The sequence below is a fragment of the Tyto alba genome, unplaced genomic scaffold (assembly GCF_018691265.1).
Source record: "Tyto alba isolate M040663 unplaced genomic scaffold, T.alba_DEE_v4.0 Super-Scaffold_9, whole genome shotgun sequence".
Lineage (NCBI taxonomy): Eukaryota > Metazoa > Chordata > Aves > Strigiformes > Tytonidae > Tyto > Tyto alba.
In genome coordinates this window covers 24264477-24287831 of record NW_024881330.1, presented here as the reverse complement: position 1 = coordinate 24287831, position 23355 = coordinate 24264477, and the positions used below count along the sequence as shown (strand labels likewise).

Below are 23355 nucleotides of genomic sequence, written 5' to 3'. Positions count from 1 at the left end.
TTCTGAAGCAGTGACCCAAAAAAAGCATTGCATACCCCAAAGGGCCTTTACTGTGGCATAGCCCCAGGCCCTGCATAATCAAGGCCCCCTGACAAGCCCAGTGTCCAGTGAATTACCTTCTTTGTCCATAAATGGATACTCCCACTGAAAAAGGGAATAAGCCTTTATAAGTTAAAGGGAACATAAAAACTTAGCTAGGAGTGTCATAAAGATGATTAAACAAGCTATCCAACCAGAATAAAGAGCATTCATTTGGAAAAAAATTAAGAAAAAAAAAATCACCTATTTTAAGCAGACCTCTATTTTAAGCAGTAGCAAACTCCATAGACAATCCTAAATCAGCTGACATCCAAAAGGAAATGGAGACACGAGATTCCTCTGCACGCAGGGAACTAAGAAGAGGGGGTGAGCGTGCCTGTTACAGATTGCTGGGCTGCAATGCCTTACTACCTTCGGTTGACACATGCAATGATTTAGGAGGGAACCATGTGAAGAAAAAAGACAAACAAATAATTCTATTGCTTGACTTGAAATTCAAGCACAGACTAAACTAAAAAGTTGATCTTGAGAATAGCAGCGAAAGTTTTAGATAGGATAAATTCAGGATAAACCATTCAGAGATTCAATGCCTGTAATTATATTTTTCATATGACAATATCCAATGACTAGAAGTCAAAGTTAAAATGTTTTCGTGTGAATCTGCCTAGCACTACAGATAAATACAGAGTGATTCACCAGGAGCTCTGATGAATTCTGCTCCAAAGGACATATCTGACACCCAGCTAATGTTGGGAAGGCACAAGACCCATGTAAACAACAAACATTTCCTACACACTAGTTTAGCATTCCTGAGGCACCCATTCGTAGCTATAAAACTGACAAAGCTTCAGTTTAGCATCAGATAGAGATTTAAGTTCATCACAGCTCTTAGGCATAAGCATTTCATAAAAAGCTATATAGACACCAACAATTCACACTCGTGTGGTCAGCAAGAAGACATCATGCAAATTACTGAACAAACAATGCCTTCTGAGTGTTGGTAAACATGGACATTAAAAAAAATAATTAATCATATCCGTACTTTTTTGCCTGCCTGAAAATATCCAGATGTAACAGAGCATTATTTTCAAATATATATAATCAAAGAGCTGACACATGCGTGTGTATGTGTATATATGGAGTTCTTTGAGAGAGATATATCCATACATATATATTCCTGTATATAGAAAATTTCATATATATACACACACTTATATTTTTTATTATAGTTATTGAGATAGATAGATTAGATAGATAGATAGATAGATAGATAGATAGATAGATAGATAGATAGATAGATAGATAGATAGATAGATAGATAGATAGATAGATGGATTTTACATATACATATCTCTCAAAGAACTAACTCCATACATGTGTGGTTGTATATATATATAAAATATTACTAAAAATAAAAAGTCATTGTTTTATTTACCTTCACTCAATGGAGGCAGGTTTCCACATGTTTGGAAGTAGCTTGTAACCATGGGAAAGAAATCAGGTAGAATGCTCATTTTTGTCTGAAAATCCTGAGCCTCTTGACCACCTATTCATCTTTTGGAGCAAGTTTTTTTAATTCATTGCTCTGCCTGTGAGCAAGATTGCATGTATTTCCCCATCCAGGCTGTCCCTATCAGAGATGAAGTATAACTCTAAAGTACATAAGCACAAGGTACAGCAGTTAAGGAAGGGTGAATTCTTACAATCCCATTAACTACTCACATGCACACCCTGATCTCAGAGACCCACTGTTTTTTTCCTTAGGAAGCTGGCATGCAGAGACAACAAAATACAGATGAAACAAGTACTCCTGAAAAATCGGAAAGCAGAGATTCCCTCAGTGAAGCGATCATCACGGCTGGGTTCTCATCTTCACTAATGTTCCTAACACACTGCAGCTAAATAAGTCATAAAAAATACCAAATTACAGTCAGGTGCAGTATGTCCTCTTCCTCTAATATGCAAACTTCACATATATGGAAACCAAAACTGTAATTCAAACAAATCCCTACAAACAATTTTCACAGATGTGGAGAAAGAAAAGCTTTGTGAAACAGGACTGCAGTCTCGCAAGGAGACTTTGCTAAGCTTCACCCCTCACGCTTTATTCTCTTTCCTCTCCTGCCTGTTGGAGAGTTCCCCCTTGCCTAGCCACGGCACCAGGGATAAGAGAGGAGGTAGAAGAGAGGAAAATTAATGTGGAAATCAGGAAAAAAAGACAACAGTTCTGAGCAGATCTTGCCTGACCTTAGCAACAGAGACTAAGCATCAATGCTTGGCTTTAACTTACAGTGGGGAACCAGCCAACCATTACTCTCACTCAAAACAGGGCCATGTAACACCCTCCACTTCCAGAATGTATCCCACGCCTGCCAAAGGACACAGCATCTTTTTTTTGAGAACCACTGTTCTATGTATTAAAAATACGGATTAAAAATAAGAAAGCTAAGCATACATCTATAAATTGTCTATAACAAGTAGTTATCTTCATTTTAGTAGTGAACACTCAACCAATTTCCTTAGTTAAACCATAAATACACTTAAATTGAAGAAGTCAAAACTTAGAACTTATCTCATTAATTTGCCAGTTTCCATGAAGAACAGCATCTACAAACAACATATCTTACCTTCGCATGCCACCCAGCATTAGATTTCTCTGCCATTTGGACTTAACACTCCATACATATAAATGACGCTCTCAATGAAGGAAAAGCCATCTTTGGTTGACTATCATTGGGATGGTTATTTGAAACCAGTAATCACACAATTCTTTCAAATTCTTATCATATTACCAATATTTTATCAGAAACAGATGTAAGCAACACAGCTTAGTCAGAATTACTGAACAACTTTTCTTTCAATTTCATAACAAATTAGGCAACGCTTAGTTGATGCATCTGAAAAAAGTTACAGAATAACAAGCCCTAAGGCACAGAACTGGGTGTCATAATTTAAACCATCACCAGCTGAAATGCAAAGGCATTAAAAACATAATGTTTTACTCTGCAGAACAAATTTCTCTTGCAGATGATAGTCTTGATTTGTTAATAAATTCTGAAGCCTCAACAGCAACCAAAACCTACCATCTTAATGTCAAAAGCCTACCAGAATTCTTACAAACGTAATACTAAAATTCCCTGAATGTTTACAAATAAGTACTGAAACACAAATTAAATAAAATTTATTTTATTTATTAAAGGCTGCCTTAAAGGCTTATGATAGAAGCTTTTGATTAATAATACAAAGGCTAAAGAAAAGCTAGTTGAAGGGAATAACACAGAAGTCACCTCACCTTGTGATTCTATTACAGCAGTTCAGTCTAGGTAACAATTCTCCAATTTAAATAGAAAGGAAGATATTTTCAGTGGTTGTCTTTAGCTCCAGATTTGGTGTCTTGGCCCCTAGCAATCCAGTTTACTGCATTTAAAGTCACTCTGCAAGGCTGTTTATAAAAACATAATTGTCAAAGGAAAATAATTAAAAAGATGGAGACTTTTGTCATTCACTGAAATTCTGGAGTGCTAAACTGCTTATTTTAGTAACATGCACCAAAAAAGTATTTTGATCAAAGTAATGTTGTAACAGGCAAAAAAAAAAAAAAAAAAAAGCTACTGTGTAATTGCCAGGATTGTCAGTCTCCATCAAGTCACCATGCGTCTTCTGATAACTCTTATAACTTCACTGTGTTACAAATGCAATTATGACATTCCCTGTAGACCTTTTTCTTCTGTTAACAGTATCTGAAAGAAACCTGAGCCAGCCATGTTTTTATTTTCTGAACACAGGTAAGTAATCAAGGTAACATCCTAACTAGACTATTAAGCAGCAGTGGAAAAAGAACGCACTCAAAGAATGAAACAATACCTAGAGGACACATATAGCCCTTAATGGTTTACAAAAACGAACATTGCATCCACTGACTTCATCCATAAGAATCCATAAAGCACTAAGGGGTCAAGAACAAACTCTACAAAAAGCCAGCCAATGAGCTCAAGTTGCCCCAGGAAGCCAATGTGCTATATCAAAATCTGTATCTGTAATGACTGTCAAAGATATGAAGTCAGAAACATAGACTCCCATTTACTTATTTATTTATTTATAATCTGAAGTTACCACCACAGTTCAAACACTATTAATCAGAAACATAATTTTACCCTTGCTCTGCCGTTATGTTAAAATATTTACAAAGGAAGAGGTGATAAAGAAAAGGAAACAAAAACGAAGGGGGAGACTGTTTTATTTGTATGGCACCATTTGCTGAAAGCAAAGCCCGCCTAAATACAGGCCAGTCTTTTTAAATCACCTGTCAACCACAGATGTAAAAAATAATAATCACAGGAATCACTTAATCTACCAACAAAACACTTTGAAGAGGCAGATGCATCAGCAATAGATACAGTTTTGATGCGAAGGGGATGCTTGTAACTGCATCATGTTTTACAAAAAACACACATATACAATATATGACAAATCTAATGTGAAAGGGCAACACCCAGCTTTGATCCCCTCTCAAAGCCTAAGAGCCAACGTGCAAAAGCAACTCTAATGAGAACAGCTTTTTTGAACAGTGAAAAATGTGTTGTTAAGTAATTTAAATGTTCTGCATGATTCAGAAATAAAGGGTGGGATTAAATTTAGACTATAAGAATGTAGTTAATCTTCTCCTAGTTTCTTTAATGGGGCAAGAAACATCAGAGGCTTTTGATCAGGATTGATGCTTTTCAGGTAGGCAGGTAATGATAAGCAGTATTTCCAAGAATTATGTCCATGTTTACTTTTCTGAAACACAAACTAGAAACTGATAATGCATTAAGGTTTGAGGTGTTTGGAACTCCGTATGTATAATCTTCAAAATCAGTGTGAATTCTCAGACATGACAAAGAGGCACAGGAGAAAGTAGAAATCTGGAAGTAACACTTATGTTGGCTTTACTTCTTTCCCATGGGAATGCCAATAATGAGAACTTACATCTGGAATAAAAATGTGGGTCCATATAGCTTTAAAAATAGACCACACTATCTAAAAACTATGAACTTCTACTCTACTTTTCTGCAGGTAGACAATACAGCTTTCACACACAACTTTTTCTGCCTAGGCTCTCAATGCATTTTTTAAATAATGTAACACCACAAACTGGCACCAATACAGAAAATTCTAATACAAAAATCAAAAAATGCATACCCAAATCATTCACGTTAGTTCACGAACTACTGACTGTGTGTTAGAGCTTTGTTTAAGTATTTAGTCAGTAAAATAAAAGGCTGAAATGAAAAAGCCAGGCTGGTTTCATTCTCCTCTAAAACCAGGGTGGTCTACAGGCAATTTTTGATACCACTGGTGTTGCCAGGGAAACAAAATGAAAACAGGTGTCATCAAATACAAATTAAAGATTTAGTTCTATTTTAAACCACCTTAAAACAAAGTTTCCATAAACTTTTTAACTGATATTACTACAAATTTGACAATACTTTATAACAAGAAAATGATTATAAGTTGTCTTTAGACCATCAAGTTTTAACTGAAACAAATTTAGACTGATTAGCAATCCTTTCTTTTAAATAAATAAATTTCTTCCATTAAATATGCATCATCCTCTTTAAAAATTACCTACTGTACATTTTAAGGCAATATAATACTAAGACAGAAATAGGGCACCTGAAGTCTTAATAAGCTTTCTCCATTCCAAATTTTACCTTCCTTTCGATCTAAGCAATTTTTTAGATTTTTTACAAAGTAAACAACCAGTACAGACTTAAAGCATTTAAAAATCTTACTATAGGTAGCAATAGAAGCTTAATATTTTCTTCCTAATTTGACTGCAGTTTTCTCCCACATGATTAAAAATCAAATAAATATCCCTTTAACTAAAACCCAAGTAAATACACTTTTGCTTTTTAAAAGTGTAATATGTTAAGAATTTGGCAATATAGTAGTCAAGTCTCTAAAACACTTCATTCCAAGTCAACTAGCTATACTGACAGAAACGTGTCAAAGTTTAAGAAAAAATTAACATATATTTCACTTTAATAAATAAGCACTGATTCAACCTTCCAAGAACCTCTTAAAATTATTTACTGAGTTCTTTTCTGGCTTAACAAGACACTAGTCACATACAAAAATCTGAATAGACCTATTTCAATTAAAAGCAATACACAAATTCCCGCCTCTTCAATAAAGCTAGCTGCCAGACCTCTGAATAAAAATTAACCTTGTATATTTTGTGTTAATCCTGGAACTTGAAAGATGATAGAAATAAAGAGAAGAATCTGTAGTAAATATATATAGCTCTTCACTTAAAAGTTTTGAAATCTGTGGTATATTGTACAATATCCTACAGAGTATTGTAGAATTCCTAGTAAAAGAAGTTCTCCTAAGTCTGTGCATAAACACCTTGCTGAATAATTTTCCAAGTCCATAGTGCAAGTTAAAAAGTCATTGAATAAATTCAGCATACAATGCTGTATACATGTGCTGGAAAGGCTTTTTCAGATAAGAAAGTCTGTGAAGTTAATTAATAAAAAAGTCAGGTAACATTAAAATTGTGATTCTAGTTTTAATGCATCTTGATGATTTACTACCAATTGCCGATTTCAAACAGAATTGTCTTGAGATCTTCAAGTTGCAAAATAGCTTTGCTTTGCACTTTGATCTATGTTTACAGTTTTACTAACATCACAAATGAGATCTGTAGTGATTTAAAACTTCTGAATGAGCTTTTTTTTTCGGTGGGAGTTTGTTTGCTTCCTTGTTTTTAACATCTGCCCAGGGAGAAAGTAACCAGCTCTGAGGCAGAGAACAATGACAACCTATGCTGTGTCAGATTTGTTGAATACATTCCTGGTGTTATGCACATTAACAGTTCTATCAAATAATCTTTAACAATGCTTACAGATGTAGGCCTTGATGCAATGCTCACTCAAGTCATCAAGAATCTTTCCATCAATTTCATGGCTTCATTCAGCCTCTGTTTACTCTTCCAACATCTTTGAAAAATAATATTCCCAGGTCAAACATTTCCCTACTAATGTATCTTGCAAATAAATGGCAATAGTATCGTGGTATGGTCCTTTTTTCAGATTAACACTTCTAAGAATCTGAATCATACACAAAAGATACACAGCATTACATGAAACTAACCAAGATCAAACTTCCTTTACAGTTATTTTAGTTAAAGTTTCAAGTTAACTCGCTTGTGTGTAATTATGAAATTACTGTACTGATCCTCCATTTACTTTGAAAGTGATTAATCAAAGTCAGAGAAAACCAACCATCAACTGAAGTATGTTTCAAATTTCCTATTCAGGGGTAAGTCTAAAAAGATGAACTAATTTAATTTTAATTAAATCCTCATTTAGAAGCATGAAATAAATGTTTTCTATTTAATTCAAATTAAACTCCAGTTCCAGTCCAAATTTCAAATATTCTCCGCTTCTGCTACCTTATTACACGACAGATTAACATTTCCTTTTTGCGCACATATGCAACCAATACAGAATCATTAAAAAACTAAAATAATTTATACTTTTAACAGTAATAAACATATTATTTACTCTACCCCAAAAAATTCTAGTGATATGAAAGACTGAAGATACATTCTCTAAACCATGGTGAAACATTTATGTTAGATTCCATTACCACAAATACTTCTAACTGTGCTTTATTTATATTGCAACGGGTTCACTATGTGAACTTTCAAGCCATCTCTTCACTTAAGGGAAAAACAAGTTAGATGCAAGAAAAAAGAAGAGTAGGTAAGATAAACAATACCTACAGGAAGACAGCAATTACATACATCAGATTGTAGACTTTTCAAAAGCTTTAATGGGGATGGCAACAGGGCCTTGTCATCCTCTGATTTCATCATCAATCAGACCTCAAGTAATGTTTTCATAGTATGTGTATCAATGCTAATGTCATATCATTCTGTGCTGATTAGACAACCACATATGAATGAATGTGAACCTTTATAAAACATTGATTTCCTCCCATTACTGAACTCTTCTTCCAGACTTCACGTAGCTTCCCCTGTCTTACCTCAGGAGCATCTTCTGGAATTTTAAAGCTGACCTCAAAACAGCCCTGTTTGCTGTTATCCCCATCTTTTACTTTCTTCTGTTCCTTACATACTGCTCCATGTCATTCTTCCTCTCTATGAAGAACCAGATACTGACAAGGTACTACCTTGATTAAAAGAAATTAGATTATCAGGCCAGTTCTGCATCCTTTTGCACATCTCTAGGGAAAGAGAACTGATGAACTACTGTATGTATCCAGTCTTTTATGTGGTTTGTACTCTCAAGGGTCCCATAAACCAGAGATCTGTCAATCTTTTGTGTTAGAAGAAGGGAGTACAGGCTCTTGATAAAGCAATGTGGAAAACCTCTTCAAAAAGTTCCTTGGAATATTAGGGAGAAAATTTTTATCATCTGTAAGTTTTGCCAGAGGACAAATGATATTTTTCCTATCTTGCTCTCAGAACAGTATTACAGAAATTCTCCTTTCCACATGAATTGGGCTGATGTTAAGCATACTATCCCTTTGCATAGCAAGCTGTCAAGTCTTGGAAACTGGACACTGATATGCTAGCACATCATTCTCTAGGCAGCTCAATACATGTAACTGAATCTGGTCGAGTCAAGCAATGAATTATCAATGGAAAAAATGGAATACACAGATATGTGCAAGTTCAAATGTACACAATTACTCATTTTAATTTGCCCAACATTTATCATCTCTCAGTTCCAGAAGCATTGCTGAAAGGGAGTCAAATCATGAAAAGGGTGTTAGGAACTGGCCTGCACCTCAGCAATACCTTACCACACCAGAAGCAGTTCAGGTAAAGAGGTCTGTTCACAAACTACAAACACTGAACATTCTTTATGGTTAATTAATAGTAAAATAAAATTTAAAAACCCCTTATGTTTATTTTGACAAGTTAAAGAAATCCTGAATGAAAAAGCATTTGGCACTTCTTTTTTTAAGATGTACTGCTGAAATAAGGTGTCTTATCTGTTTTTTTTATTCATACAAAAATCACCATACAATGACTATTTACATTTTGATCAGAGCAGGTGGACAAGCTGCTTACTGATTTGAAGTAGCAGCATATTTAAATGTAAATTTACAGCCTCCTTTTTAAAGAACCCTTAAATAAAGTAATTCACACTTCGAGTTCAACCTGAAAAGAAAGTTGTTCAACAAAAAACAGAAAACTACCAAAAATACAATACCCAGATCAGCAACTTGTTTGAACCACATACTACTACTACTCTCTCAAACAAAAAAATGCTACATACCCTATTATCATATGGAGTTGCATTTCTCATGGTGATTTATGTGGGAAGCAACTCCTCAGACACTGATTTTTTTTTTCCCCCCTAGTCTATACAGAACGTACCTTATTCTCTTAGACAAACACTTTCTGGCATTAATTGTGCTCATTTTTTTTTTCTTGAATAAAGTTATAACACCTATTTGAAATTCTGTCTATAAATAGTACTACAGCGGCAAATATATTATGAAGCAACACCTGCCTTCAGCTGCATGCAAACTGAAGGCCACTGGATGTTTGCCCTATGAAGTTGAGCCACATCATGGCAATAGCTTTTAAGGATGGAAGAACAGATGAGGTGGAGGAGGCAGATTTTGTGGGGAGATACTTACCCATGAAAGATCTAGCACCCTGCCTCAGTTTATTGATATGCCCAAGAAAAAGTCCATAAGGACAGGTAGGACAGGCTACAAAATCGTAACTATATGCATTCCTACTACTGTTCAAAGAACTGGATGTGTTAAGACCTCACATGCTTTTTTCAAGACTTAAGATATAAATATTCTAAATTAAGTCGCTTAAAAGCACACAGGATATTTAATTGTAAGGGAACTATCATAACATAGAATGCATAACAGAAACATTGAGGAATTATGACCTCCTTGAGGAATCACATTCAGTGAGTCCCACTACAGTTCACTGTCATTCTTCCACAAGATTTTGAAGAGGTAGTAAAATAATAAACAGTAATGTACAATCAAAAATCCATAGCTTAAATCTCTTTAAATATTAGCTCACTCTATCTAGAATCAGCAGCCAAGATCTCAAGTTACAAATTAACAAAAAGTGTCTCATAGAAAGTTCTTAAAAGGAAAAGGACTTTTAGAAGTTAACTCAAACCCTTTTCTAAAGATAAGCAAAAGCACTAAAATAAGAAAACCGTGTAATATACTTTTACAAACCTGTTCTAAATTAAAAGTAGTAATGCAGAGATAAGTGAACTCTCAAAGAAAATAACAGACACTGATGCGACAATTTCATCTGTAGGAAAGAAAAAACACAAGAGTGACGATACAGAAAGACATCTGACATTGCCAGAAGTGGTTTTTCTTTTTCCCCTCTATTCAACTTCTGGCACAAAAGGCATAGAGGAAACCATTTTCTCAGTAATTGAAAAACTGGTCTCAATCAGAAAGTGATGCTCTACATGACACCTTCCTTGGTTCTTACAGTTTTACACAGCAATAATTCTCACTTCAGTCTCCAGTTTTAATGCAATATGCTGAGAATAAAAAATTGGGAAATGGTAGATTGTTATAAGCTACATCAGGAATAAAACATTATTACAAACAGATTAGTCCAGGGTGGAAATGACACAGGCTAAGCAGGAGGCATGGATAATCTGGCTATGTGCCATGGAAAAATAAATATCATGATTGGACTTAAGGCCAATGGAAGCAGTTCAAATTGGCTTCCTCCAATTCACTGCAGAACATGTGATGCCCACATGTCCATTTTCAACAAGCCTCACCATAAAGAAACAAAGGCCAATACTGTGAAGTGTTGAAAAACACATATACCACCAGCTTCTTCCATATCACAGCAACATGTATTACTGCAGCTGTCTGATAAGCCTGAAAGAAAAGAGTTTAGGGCTCTGCCCTTTTGTTTTCCGGGGGTTATTTTTGTTTTGTTGGTTTTGGGTTTGGTTTTTTTTTTTTTAAAGAGTCCTACCAGCATTTGTCTTCAGCACACCAACCTATCAGTAAGTTGACCTTGCAAAGAAGAGCAAGTTTTATAAAAAGAAGGTTGCAGTTTTACAGTTGGTCTAACAAGGCTCAACCCACTTCCCCTGATCATCTCCGTGCTTTTACAACTTCCCCAGCTCAGTTCTAGCAGGTTTCTGTCAGGTTAACTTTTCAGAACATCAGTTCCTTTACCCAGCTCCATGTAAGGCCACAAAAATATTACTGTTTGCTTAACAGAAAGGTCAAGAACTCTTGACTAAGGACAGGCTGTCTCTATAACCAGCAGCCCACACTTAAATTGATCATAAAAATCACAGCCTCGCAGCAAGAAGTGATCACATCATTGCATGAATATAAAGAAAAATTTTGGTAAGGGTGATCCTAGAGAAAGGACCTCAAAAAACAGCCATTCTGAAGATGGCAAAATGCTGTTAATCTACTTGTCAATAAAGCCAAATGTCAGCAGTAGGTGGATTATGATCAAGTAAAAACTTTGCAGCTTAAAGGGTCCTCTACCAGAAAAAACTCTTTTACATGACAAATTTGAGATTATGGCTTGATTAGCAAACACGCAAGATATTTCAAAAGCATGCTACCAATTTTTACCAGAAAGCAAAATCACAACTACTACAGCAAAGCAGTGCCAATCTTTATGCTTCCACTACCATTATAGCTTTTTAAATTAAAAAAAAAAATTTAGAAACAAATAGAAATAATAAAGACAGATACTGCATGAAGAGGAGAAACTGAACAAAGCAGTTAATGGTTTAAATTAAATTCAGGCAGTGGTAGGACATAAATTCTTTTATCACTACAGGATAGCATACATGTTGCAGTCAATGGGGCACACGGGAACGCAGCTGCTAAAACATATCACTGCAGCTTCGGAGGAGGATATTGAGTCTTGCTCTAGAACCACACTGAACCCCCCCTTTAATTAGTTTCACTACAAATCCATAACTGTTCATCCCAACAGAACAATCAAAGGCAGATGCAAACACTGTTAGCCACATTAACCCTGGTTGCTACACAGACTACTTCAATCAACATGCTTTTAGCCCTGCTGGATGGGCTAAGTTATCTAGGTTTGAGTGATTTTTAACTTATCATCAAATTCCTTGCTATTTCTAGTGGCTATATCACCATGGTTTAGGGCAACCTTGAGGACACCTGCATTTTTTCCTCCTTTAAAACTACTTGAAAACACTCCTTTGATGAAAATTCAGAGAAAATACAGAAGTTTAACTTTTCATCATTAGCAAAGGCATTAGAGGACATCGAATATGTGAGGCATTCCATACTTCTTACATGAATAAAGCATTAGACTTACTGGGCTGGCAAATGGTCTTGACCTCTGAGACTCAAACCAAGTATGACAACTGGAGGTTCTGTTGAACTCAGGTTTGCAGCAGAAACAAGTGAAATAGCATTGATGACACTTACACAGTCAAATATACTAAAACAGGAATACTTAAACAGAAAAAATCTGCTGTTTTTTCCCCCCATGTGAAATTCCATTTTGCACCCCCCACTTCTCATTCTTTCCCAGCTGAAACTAGTACAATTCTTCAGAGTAGCAAGAGTGTGGTTAAGCAGAGGAAGCTATGCTTGTTTGCATGGAATCTGCTATTTCCTCTCTGCCAAAACACTTGTTTAAAGAAGTCATGTAATATTTCTATTAGGCTGTAAATGCAGTTGACAAGGAAATGGCCTACTGGCAGTGCATTACCTTTGTGGCAGTGCCAACCAGCCTACAGCAAAATAGTGCACATGGTAATTTCAACATGCATTCCCAAGTAACAAAATTGTGCCTTACATAAATACCACAGAACTCCAGCAACATCTAGAAAAAGCAATGAAAATTTACCCAGGCTTTCATGCTTGCCTGTATCAATTCTGTGTCACAACTAAAACAAAGTAGGAAAGCATCTACATATGTCCAAAAGTCCTGTGAAGCTATATCATATGACACTGGGAAAACTACTGCAACTTAAATCTGTGTATTTCTTGTTAACCACTGTAACAACTCACTAATAAAAATTAAGAAAAACTGTAGGTATCAAATATACAAAAGAGTACTAACTGCATACAAGCCCTTAAAAACCGTAACGTTATTTATTAACAAGAACACATGTTCTATGTAATCCAGAATTGTTATGTTAAATTACTTTGGCCTTTGATAGCATTCATTTGATCACAAGAATTAAACAGATTCACAAGCTTTCAAACTCAGTGACCTTTGATTTATAAGCAGCTATTGTCATGCATATAAAAATCCTCTCTGATAATGTAGTCCTCGCCTTTCAGCAGCTAGTGCAACTACATGTAACGATGTTAAAACAAATGTAGCTAATGTAATTAAAAATGCAACCAAAACACCCAGCATGATCAAATGTATTTAATTTGTAATGAATAGTTCTTCAAAATATCTTTTAATTGTTATTTCACCTCAAATTAAATTCCCCATTAAAAACAAGCTTCAGAGATACTTATTTTGTTCTCAGCATTCACCTGAGTATTTTCAATTTGAACGGTAATTTTAAAATAGTTAATTGTACAGAAAAAAATATGGTGCAGGAAAATTATTAAGCTTTGCTTCCAAACTTATGTAATGTTTCTAATTTCAAAACACTCACTAGCTTTAACCAAGTTGCACATAGCCATAAAACATCTCTGCTCCAACAAGCACACACACACAAAAATCAAGAATCCCACAAACAAAACCCAAGAACCCAACAGCACTAAATACACTTGAATCCATATATGCATCACCTTACTGTAATCATATATGAACAGTACTTCTCTTTCAACAGTGGTGGCTTCCTTATATTAAGATCATAATATACGATGCACCAGCAAAAGAAAACTGAATAAAATAATCTCGTATGCATGCCATTTTTCAGCAAATCAAAGATGAAAAAAATATGCTTTTAGCAAAATAAAGTGCCTTATTGATACCAAATGGGCTTTAGATGTAAACAATTCAAGAACAGAGTATCTATTGATGCACAGTGCAATCAGTGTAGCTCTTCTACAGCTCATTTCAAAATGACCAACAGTGGTAACAGTTATTCCTAGATAAATATTGTTCCCCATGAACTTCTCCAAGTAATTCCTTTATAACTGCTACTGTTCATAAAGCAACTAATTATATTTACACTTTCATTTGCAAGAAGTAAACTAATTCAGCAACTGACTTTAAGAGTCAGTAATAAATAAAAACTCTCAGGTTACTAATATTAGCAGTGCTCACATAGAACAATTCTGAATTCTTCCTTAGATCATGTTTACATTAAAACTCCCTTTCAAAGGAAGATGGCCTCTTGGTTATGGAACTCTCCAAAAGCAGGTACAGTATGGAATAGGCTCTGTATGTTGCCTTCAAGTCAATTAAGCACTTATGGGTGGAGATAAAAGCGTTCTGAAACCTTACAGAGATGTGTTAAAATACAAGAAAACTGCTGTAAATAGGAAACAAAACATCTAGTAAAAATCCTTAGTCTTAAAATCTTTGTCCATAAATGTACAGTTTTATGATTACAGAAGCTTTTGGAGTTTTGGGGATTTTTTTTTAATATAACAAAGAAACACTACCACACATACTTACCCTCATTGGATGAATATCAGCATACGGAGGCTTTCCTTCAGCCATTTCTATTGAAGTGATACCAAGGGACCAGATGTCTGCCACACAGTTATAGCCAATCTCTTGTATTACTTCAGGAGCCATCCAAAATGGAGTTCCTATAACAGTATTACGTTTTGCCATTGTATCCTGTAATTATATTATTTATTCAGTTAAAACAGAGATGCTTATTTTCAGATCCTTTTTATATTAATTCTATATTTAGAAGTTAAATCAGCCATCCAAAGGTCAAATGGTAGTGACTTCCAATTAAGACCAAACAGTTTCAGCCCATTAGCTAACAGAAGCCAAACAAGTGACAACGATCATAAACCTCAAACTGAAGTTTAAAGGGGAATCATCAGGCACTTGAAGTACACTGGGTTATAAAAATAAACAACTGAAAACTAAATAGCCTTACAATACATTAAATGCTCTTCAGGATAATGAATGTTAGCTCTACCACTAGTCACTCCTCAGACACAAAATTCAAGGCAGAAGAAAAAGACAAAAGTAAAAGAACATGGTTAGGAACACTAAAGCGTTTTTAAATGATCTTTCCACAGGTACTTACGGTTAACTGGCCAGCCACACCAAAATCAGCTAATTTCGCATGTCCCTCAGTATTAAGAAGGATGTTTCCAGCCTTTATATCTCTATGTATTTTTCTCATAAAATGCAGGTATTCGAGTCCTTTAAGAGTAGATTTCAGAATAGTTGCAATTTCATCTTCTGTTAGCTGCAAGAAAACATAAAAACATTTTCAGATATACATACAGAGCATATATATTTGAACTATTTAAAACATGATCATTTCACAATGACTATTATAAATAATACAATGTACCATAGGTATTTTAACACAGGAATATGCCCAATAGCATTTACAACTAACCTGATCCGCATTGCTAGATTCTTACAGGCCTAGAGGCCAATTAGAGCAAGCAAGCTACAAAACTAGAGATGGAGCTGACTGATACAGATCAGATGGCAGAATATGCAATATTCTCTTGCCTGTCAATCAGAAGTTACTACTATTTAGATGTTGACATCCTTCATAAAGACTGCTGCACAGTTTTTACAATATACAACTACTACTTTTCTCACTAGGATCATACATATTACTTGTCAAACTATGCATTACCTTTGGGAAAACGAAGGTACCAGTGGTCACACTGGACTGGATGGCACATACCAGAATATTTCCCTGGAAAAAGAGATAGCCCTTTCTCTACTGTGGAAGAGTAGAGCTATTCCTCAAACATCCATGCCCTTAAATTTCTTTACACAGTTTGTCCAACAAACTAGTACATTTGGAAAGAGATGAAAGGAATGCCATGTTTTCTTTATTTCTCAGATTTCTACATACAAAATGCCCGCTAAGGCTACAATTAGTGGTATCAAGCTTTTGTCCACCAACTGTTCCTAACTGTACTACTATTAGTTTCTCATTGATGGCAATTTACAAATTAGAGAGGATGAATTGAGAGCTTCTTCACAAGAACAAAAAAACACAAAACAAAAAGCAAGGGATAAAGGTGCACAGAAAATAGCCAAATAATTATTCATCATGCATCATGAAGCTTGTGAAAAATATAATCATGAGGCACAGCTTGGTATTTATTATCTGTAGGGAGGTAATATAGCATGCAGAAATACAAATGCCCAAACAGTTTCCAAGTAGTTTACAGAATTTTACTGAAGTCTGTCAAGTAAGTCATTCCTTCTAAGGCTAGTGCCTTCATTTTATATGGAATGTAAGTAAATGCTAATCTTTGAAAATAAGTATTTCTGGCTCTGCCTGTGCTCCATACTGACACAAAGCTGTAGAACTATACCCATACAGGTGTGCCCCAATGACCTTTCCAAAACCCTACTCAGCCCTGGAAAATGACAACTAAGATGCCAGGGTGCTCTTATGCTGGAAGGTGCCAATAACTATTATAATTTGTTCCTTTAACTGTAGCCTATTACAGAAATGATTGAGAATGGATGCCAATCAGATGCTATGGGCTTTTTCTTACACCATTCTTCTTTTCTTGTCGCTGACTGATGCAGAGAATGAACTCTCACTGAAACTCCGGGTTCTTTTTAAATTACCTGCACCACTTGACAATTGATAGATGATATCCTCATAGGAAAATACCATCAGATTTAATACATGGCTCTTAAACTTCAGCCACAAATACTGTATTTTTTTTAAATATCTACCAACAATGTTAGTTAATTTGCTGTCTATGCAAAGGTTTCCTGTTAGTTCTTAATATTAAGTGTAGATAATCCACATGAGCTACGCTATAATATATCATGTTACTATCGCGCTATAAAGTTGTACAATTGAACTAACAGAAATCTTAACATAGCTGGCCCTGGATACATTTTATAAGAAAAGTCACATTTTAGTAAGCACAGCTACCACTATGTGCAGATAATGCAACATGTCAGCCTGCAACTTTCGAAGTAGTTGCACTCTGTTAACATCTGGTCTCTAAAAAACATATCCCTTTACATTATGTTTATTAGTGCATAATACCATTTTCTACAGCCATGCTGAATTTTTAACAGGTTCCTTTTTGTTCTTTAATAACTGCATGGCCTTCAATTTCTTCTGAAAATTGAGATAGGAGAGCTGAGGCTCTTTAGAACTTTAGAGTTCCTGAAGTCAACAATACATTTTGTAGTTATACCCAGCTCTCTTTCATATCATGTTTGCTGTTTATTTTTCAGTCAGGATGAATGGAAAGGTACTGTCAAAATAGTCAAGTAACTGAATAAAAACCAAGAAACAAAAATGAAAATTTGAAGAGCAAGGGAAAAAAAATGCAACAGGGATATTTACTGAACTCTGTAAAAGCATCACAAAGGAAACACTAAGAACTCTTTCACTTGACTTTTTTTTTTAAGCAGTTATCAATGATTAAATGCCTACTATTAATGAAGAGGTGGCATAAACTGGGCAGTCCAAAATGCTTCTCTTATCTACTATTTTAATATGTTGCAGAATTCATATAACATCACAAATTATACAATAAACTGCAAATATAAACTGGCAACAATCTGACAGACATTTCATTACCAGATAAAATACAATGCAGTAAAAAAAAAATTGAGGCAAATTAAAATGTATCTGCTTCATAAACTACATGGACTACTAAATCACCAGTTAACACAGTTGTTTATCTTCATTGTTTTAGATCAACATAACAGGATCACATAAGTTCCTGAACAAGTGTTATCAGAGAAACAGTAAATCTTTTGCAGGTATCAGACTCCCCAAAAACACTTCTCAGATTTTCATCAACATTTATTCTAGAATAAAAGCAAAACCACACATAATTCATTCCATGTGATGCAATTTCTCAAGAAAATATAAAAGAAACTATTCATGCAGCTGAAACGCTGTTCAATTACAGTACATGGATGCTTTAATATAAGAACTAAGCAAATCAGCATTCTTAGAAATGCAAAAAACTGCAAAATTGAAGATGAATACTCTAATTTGGCTGCAACACTGGGTTTCATTTTTTCCCTCTTTCTCTACTTTTCCAATCCTACACAGAAATTAAATTAAGCAAGAGCAATTCCTTCCAGTTTCAGTTTTGAAAGTGTTGGTACACATCCGCACCTCCCTCCAAAAAAAACCACCACCAAAAACCCACAAGAAACAAAAAACCCACACATAATCATTCCAAGCCAACAGAATGACTCAACAGAAAGGAAAAAATGATTGGTCAGCAAGATTATCCACATTTGAGTTGCTCATAACACGTTTTAATTATTTAACAAACAGAACCACTTCCCTATTCCAGCTTGAATCCAGTCTCATAAAACCTGGGTGTGGAGCCCAAGGGCACAGTTACACATACATTTATTTAAATAGCAGTGCCAAGCTCCAGTCCGTCCTTTCACTGCAACCTACAGCAGCAATTCCCACTGTGTGTCAGCCCTTCCACTGAACAACTGTAACTGACCCTAGTTAAAAACAAACCTGTCTGCCAAATTATTTTTCCAACAAATCAGTTCCCTGATTCAATCCATGGCATAGCCAACAAGGATGTAGCAGAGTAGGAGCTGCTCAAATTGGCACTGCTTTTCAACTAAGTACATGTGTTGCTATACCCAAAGAGTCCCAGTGACTTCTATAAACCTTGCCTTATGCAAGCAGAGGATGAAATTGGTGGTGGCATTAGCTCCATGCTCCACAGCAAGCAGTTACTGCCTCTGTTGTGCATTATGCATTCCTTGCCTGCCATTTATCTCTAAGATCTTTCAGTGTTTCTATTCAGTGGTACACTGCTCAAAGCCTTCATTTGTGCTACTTTATGCTGACTTCTATGCTGCTTCAAAGGATTGTATGCCAGGAGAACTGAAAACCCTGCTTTATACAGCTCAAACAAGACGGCTTTCCTGGCATTGTGTCAAGGGAGTAAAACCATCTACCTGATCTGGAGTCAAGCAAGAAGGGACACTAAATCAACTGTAAAATAAACTGAAGTATGGTCAGAAGGATATCTGGAGAAAGACACAATCCTCATGATGTAAGGTAGTAATTTTGTGGTGAAGTACACTAAAACTGTGATTATCTGAAGACTCACACTACAGGAAGTTTAGGCTCTGGCTATTAACAAATACTGTATCACATATGGTTTATGACATGCAGAGTGTAACACTTTCTGCCAGAGCTTTGCCAAACCCACCCCAGTTCAGACACAACCTCCAAAGACTTCCCTGCATTTAATCCTGAACATGCATCAAGAAACAATCCCGAGCACTGACAAATGTATAGCAAGATATGTACATAACTTACTGCCCGCTTTCATCTAGGAACAAGGATTATGAGAAACTGTGCTTAGAAGATTCTGCAGAGAAGGTCTCTCTTCAATATGCTATGTTCCTAAGGTGGCAAATCCCTAGCTTTAGTTCTTGAAAAATTAGTGGTTAAACCACATGGAGATCTTTGGATCAGCTCTAGATGGAGAAATGCTTTTGCAGCCACATGGCAAAATCCAGCTCTCAACAGCAGAGGATAACAGAAAACCCATGCCAAAAGGTTGACAAAGAAACTATGGACTGAGAATCCAGTAAACCAGAAGACAGTGAGTTTTAGAATACTGCAGACTCCTACATTATCTGGAAACCATCAGCAAAGGAAAGCTCTAGCATGGCTACATATTACAAAAGAAAGAAGTTCTTAAATAACACCAAAATATATACAGTGGTCAGAAAAGCCCATTGAAGTGAATGTCACCTATAGGAATTAAGCAGAGAGCACAAGTAACGTTTATCAGGAACAACAGTAACAGGGAAGCAAAGGGAAAAGGAAGGAACAGCAGGCTTGCTCTGACATAAGTGTTCTGAGACACGTCAATCCCAACTCCAGGTGTCCTAGATGCACACAGTTGTGTTTCATAAAATGTGTCCATGGGATCTGACAAGATGAATCCACGTGTCCTGAGATAACTGGTGGATGAAGTGGCTAAGCCACTAGCTGCCATATTTAAGAAGTCATGGCAGTCTAGTAAAGTTCCTGCTGACTGTAAAAGGGGAAACATAACCCTGTTTTTAAAAAGTGAAATAAAGATGATCTAGGGAAACACAGGCCAGTCAGTCTCACCTCTGTGCTGGCCAAGATCATGGAGCGGAACCTCCTGGAAACTATGCTAGGGCACATGGCAAAATAAGATGATTGGTGACAGCCAACATGGCTTCACTAAGGGCAAATCTGCCTTCTACAACGGGGTTACAGCACTGGTGGATAAGATGGATGGACCACTTAGTCAATAAGGAATTGGTTGGATGGTCACACTGAAAGAGTTACAGTCAACAGCTCAATGCCCAAGTGGCGGCCAGTGACAAGTGGTGTTCCTTAGGTGCTGGTATTGGGACCAATGATGTTTAACATCTTTGTTGGGACATTGTCAGTGGGAATGAGTGCACCCTCAGTAAGTCTGACAACGACATCAGGCTGTGTGATGTGGTTGACATGCTGGAGGGAGGGATTCCATCCAGAGGGACCTTGACAGGCTTCAGACATGGGCCTGTATAAACCTCAGGAAGTTCAACAAGGCCAAGTGCAGGGTCCTGCACATGGGTTGGAGCAATCCCACACACACAAACAAAGGCTGGGTAACAAATGGACTGAAAGAAGCCCTGCTGAGAAGGACTTGGGAGTAGTAGTGTATAGGAAACTGACTATGAGCCAGCCATGTGCACTTGCAGCCCAGAAAGCCAACTGTATCCTGACCTGCATCAAGAGAAGTGTGGCCAGCAGGTTGAGGGAGGGGATTCTCCCCCTTTGCTCCGCTCTCACGAGATGCCCACCTGGAGTTCTGCATCCAGCTCTGGGGCCCCCAGCATAAGAAGGACATAGACCCTCTTACAGGTCTTCAAATGCATCCAGAGCAGGCCACAAAGATGATCAGGAGGCTGCAGCACCTCCCTTATAAGACAGGCTGAGAGAGTTGGGGTTGTTAAGCCTGGAGAAGGCTCCAGGGGGACCTTACAGCAGCCAACCAGTGCCTAAAGGAGGCCTATGGGAAAGATGAGGGACTCTTCATCAGGGAGTGCAGGGATAGGAGAAGGGGTCACAGTTTTAAGATGAAAAAGAACAGATTTAGATTAGATATAAGGAAGAAATCCTTTCCTGTGAGGATGGTGAGACACTGGAAGAGGTTTCCCAGAGTAGCTGTAGATGTGTAGCCTAGTGCTCAAGGCCAGGCTGGATGGGGCTTTAAGGAACCTGGTCTAGTAAAAGGTGTCCCTGCCCATGGCAGGAGAGTTTGAACTAGATGACCTTTAAGATCCCTTCCAACCCAAACCATTCTATGACAATATATAGGTATACCTATATAATCATCTATATAACATGATGCAGTCACTGAAGTCATTCCTGCTTATATTATTGCTAAACACAGTCAAGTATATGCATAATAATACACTGACAAAACATTTAACTTTAATATCTTACAATATTTAGAAAAACCTTTCTAACCTTTCTTGGCTTGTTGAATAAATACACTCACTTCCCCTAGACAAAATTACCTTTTCAGAAAATAAGATACTGCCATAATGAACATTACCATGAAATCATAACAAAAAAAAAAAATTCAAAAGTATTCATTTATTTATTGATTTTTGTGAAATTTAAACTTTTTGCAGAACACACACCACTATGCATACCACTAAAAACATTTACACAAATATGAAATTCTCCAAAAAAATACTTTAAGACCACAAACCTTATTTAACTATGGCAGTATGGCAGCTGAGCCATATATACACCATTTCTTCCCTTACTGGACACACAAAGTATTGTACAAAAAGTTCTAGTTATATTGTTTCTGTAGACCAGAACTGTCTTTTGCAGATGTTTTTGCACAACGTTCGCGGTATTGAAGTATTTTGTATACTACAAAGATGGCAAATGGTATCCTGGGCTGCATCAGACAAAGCATTGCCAGCACGTGGAGGGACATGACCTTTCCCCTCTGCTCTGCACTCGTGAGGCCACATCTGGAGCACTGGGTCCACTTCTGAGCTACCCAGTACAAAGGAGATGTGGGCATACCAGAGAAAGTCCAAGGAAGGACCATAAAGATGATTAAGGGACTGGAGGATCTCTCCTATGAGGTATGAAGTTGAGAGAGCTGGGACTGTTCAACCTGGAGAAGATATAGCTTAAGGGGGATCTTCTCCATGCACACAAATATTTGAAGGGAAGGTGCAAAGAGGAAAGAGTCAGGCCCTTTTCAGATGTTGCCCAGTGACAGGACCAGAGGCAACAAGCACACATTGAAACACAGGAGGTTCCCTCTGAACACCAGGAAACACTTTTTTACTGTGAAAGCAACCAAGAACTGGAATATGTTGCCAAGGAAGGTTGTAGAGTCTCCTTCCTCAGAGACACTGAAAAGCCATGTCGACATGGCCCTGGGCAGCCAGCTCTAGATGGCCCTGCTTGAGCAAAGGGTTTGGACCAGATGACCCCAAGAGACCCTTTCCAGCCTCAAGTATTCTGTGATTCTGTATCAGTATCATTTACAGTTAAATTGTATTGTACTACAGGATTAGGTGCATTTATGCCAATCTGAATATATCAGGGGTGGTTTGTTTCCTTTAGTTAACTGGTCTGCTGTCCTTTTAAAGTTTGCATATCACATCAAAATAAAGGGATTCCAAAATATTTAGGTACTAAGGAATAGCCAGTAATTTAGTTGACTATCTGAACAAAAGACAAGTATGTGTTCCTAAGGAGGTAAATCTCTAGATTTAGTTCTTCAAAAATTAGTGGCTGACTGGAAGCTAGCCAATGTTGTTCCAACTTACAAAAAGGGCATGAGGGAAGACCAAGGAAACTATAAACCTGTTAATCTAGCCTCAGTTCCCAGAAAAGTATGGAGATGATCATACTGGGTACTACCAAAAGGCATTTAAAGAACAATGAAACCATCAGGGACCGTCAAAGTGGGTTCACAAAGGAAAATCCTGTTTAACTGATTTGAAATACTTCTATGATAAGGTCACCCACCTTGTGGAAAAAGGGAAGGCAGCAGTTGTAGGTGGTTTTGGATTTTAGTAATGCTTTTGATACTGTCCCTCACAGCATCCTTCTGGACAAGTTGTCCAACTGTGAGATAAGCAGTTACACAGTGCACTGGGTGAAGAACTGGCTG

General features: G+C 36.7%; 1 protein-coding gene across 2 annotated transcripts in view; it reads right to left on the bottom strand.

Annotated features, from left to right (window-relative positions):
• The window catches only part of STK3 (serine/threonine kinase 3), a 134431-nt gene that overhangs the window by 86527 nt on the left and 24549 nt on the right, over positions 1 to 23355 (bottom strand). For both annotated transcript variants that reach the window (XM_042786077.1, XM_042786076.1), the window contains exons 5-6: positions 15258 to 15422; positions 14666 to 14833 (exon numbers count right to left, since the gene is read on the bottom strand). In XM_042786077.1, coding sequence (XP_042642011.1) covers positions 14666 to 14833; positions 15258 to 15422 — 333 coding nt within the window. The remainder of the gene's footprint in view (positions 1 to 14665; positions 14834 to 15257; positions 15423 to 23355) is intronic.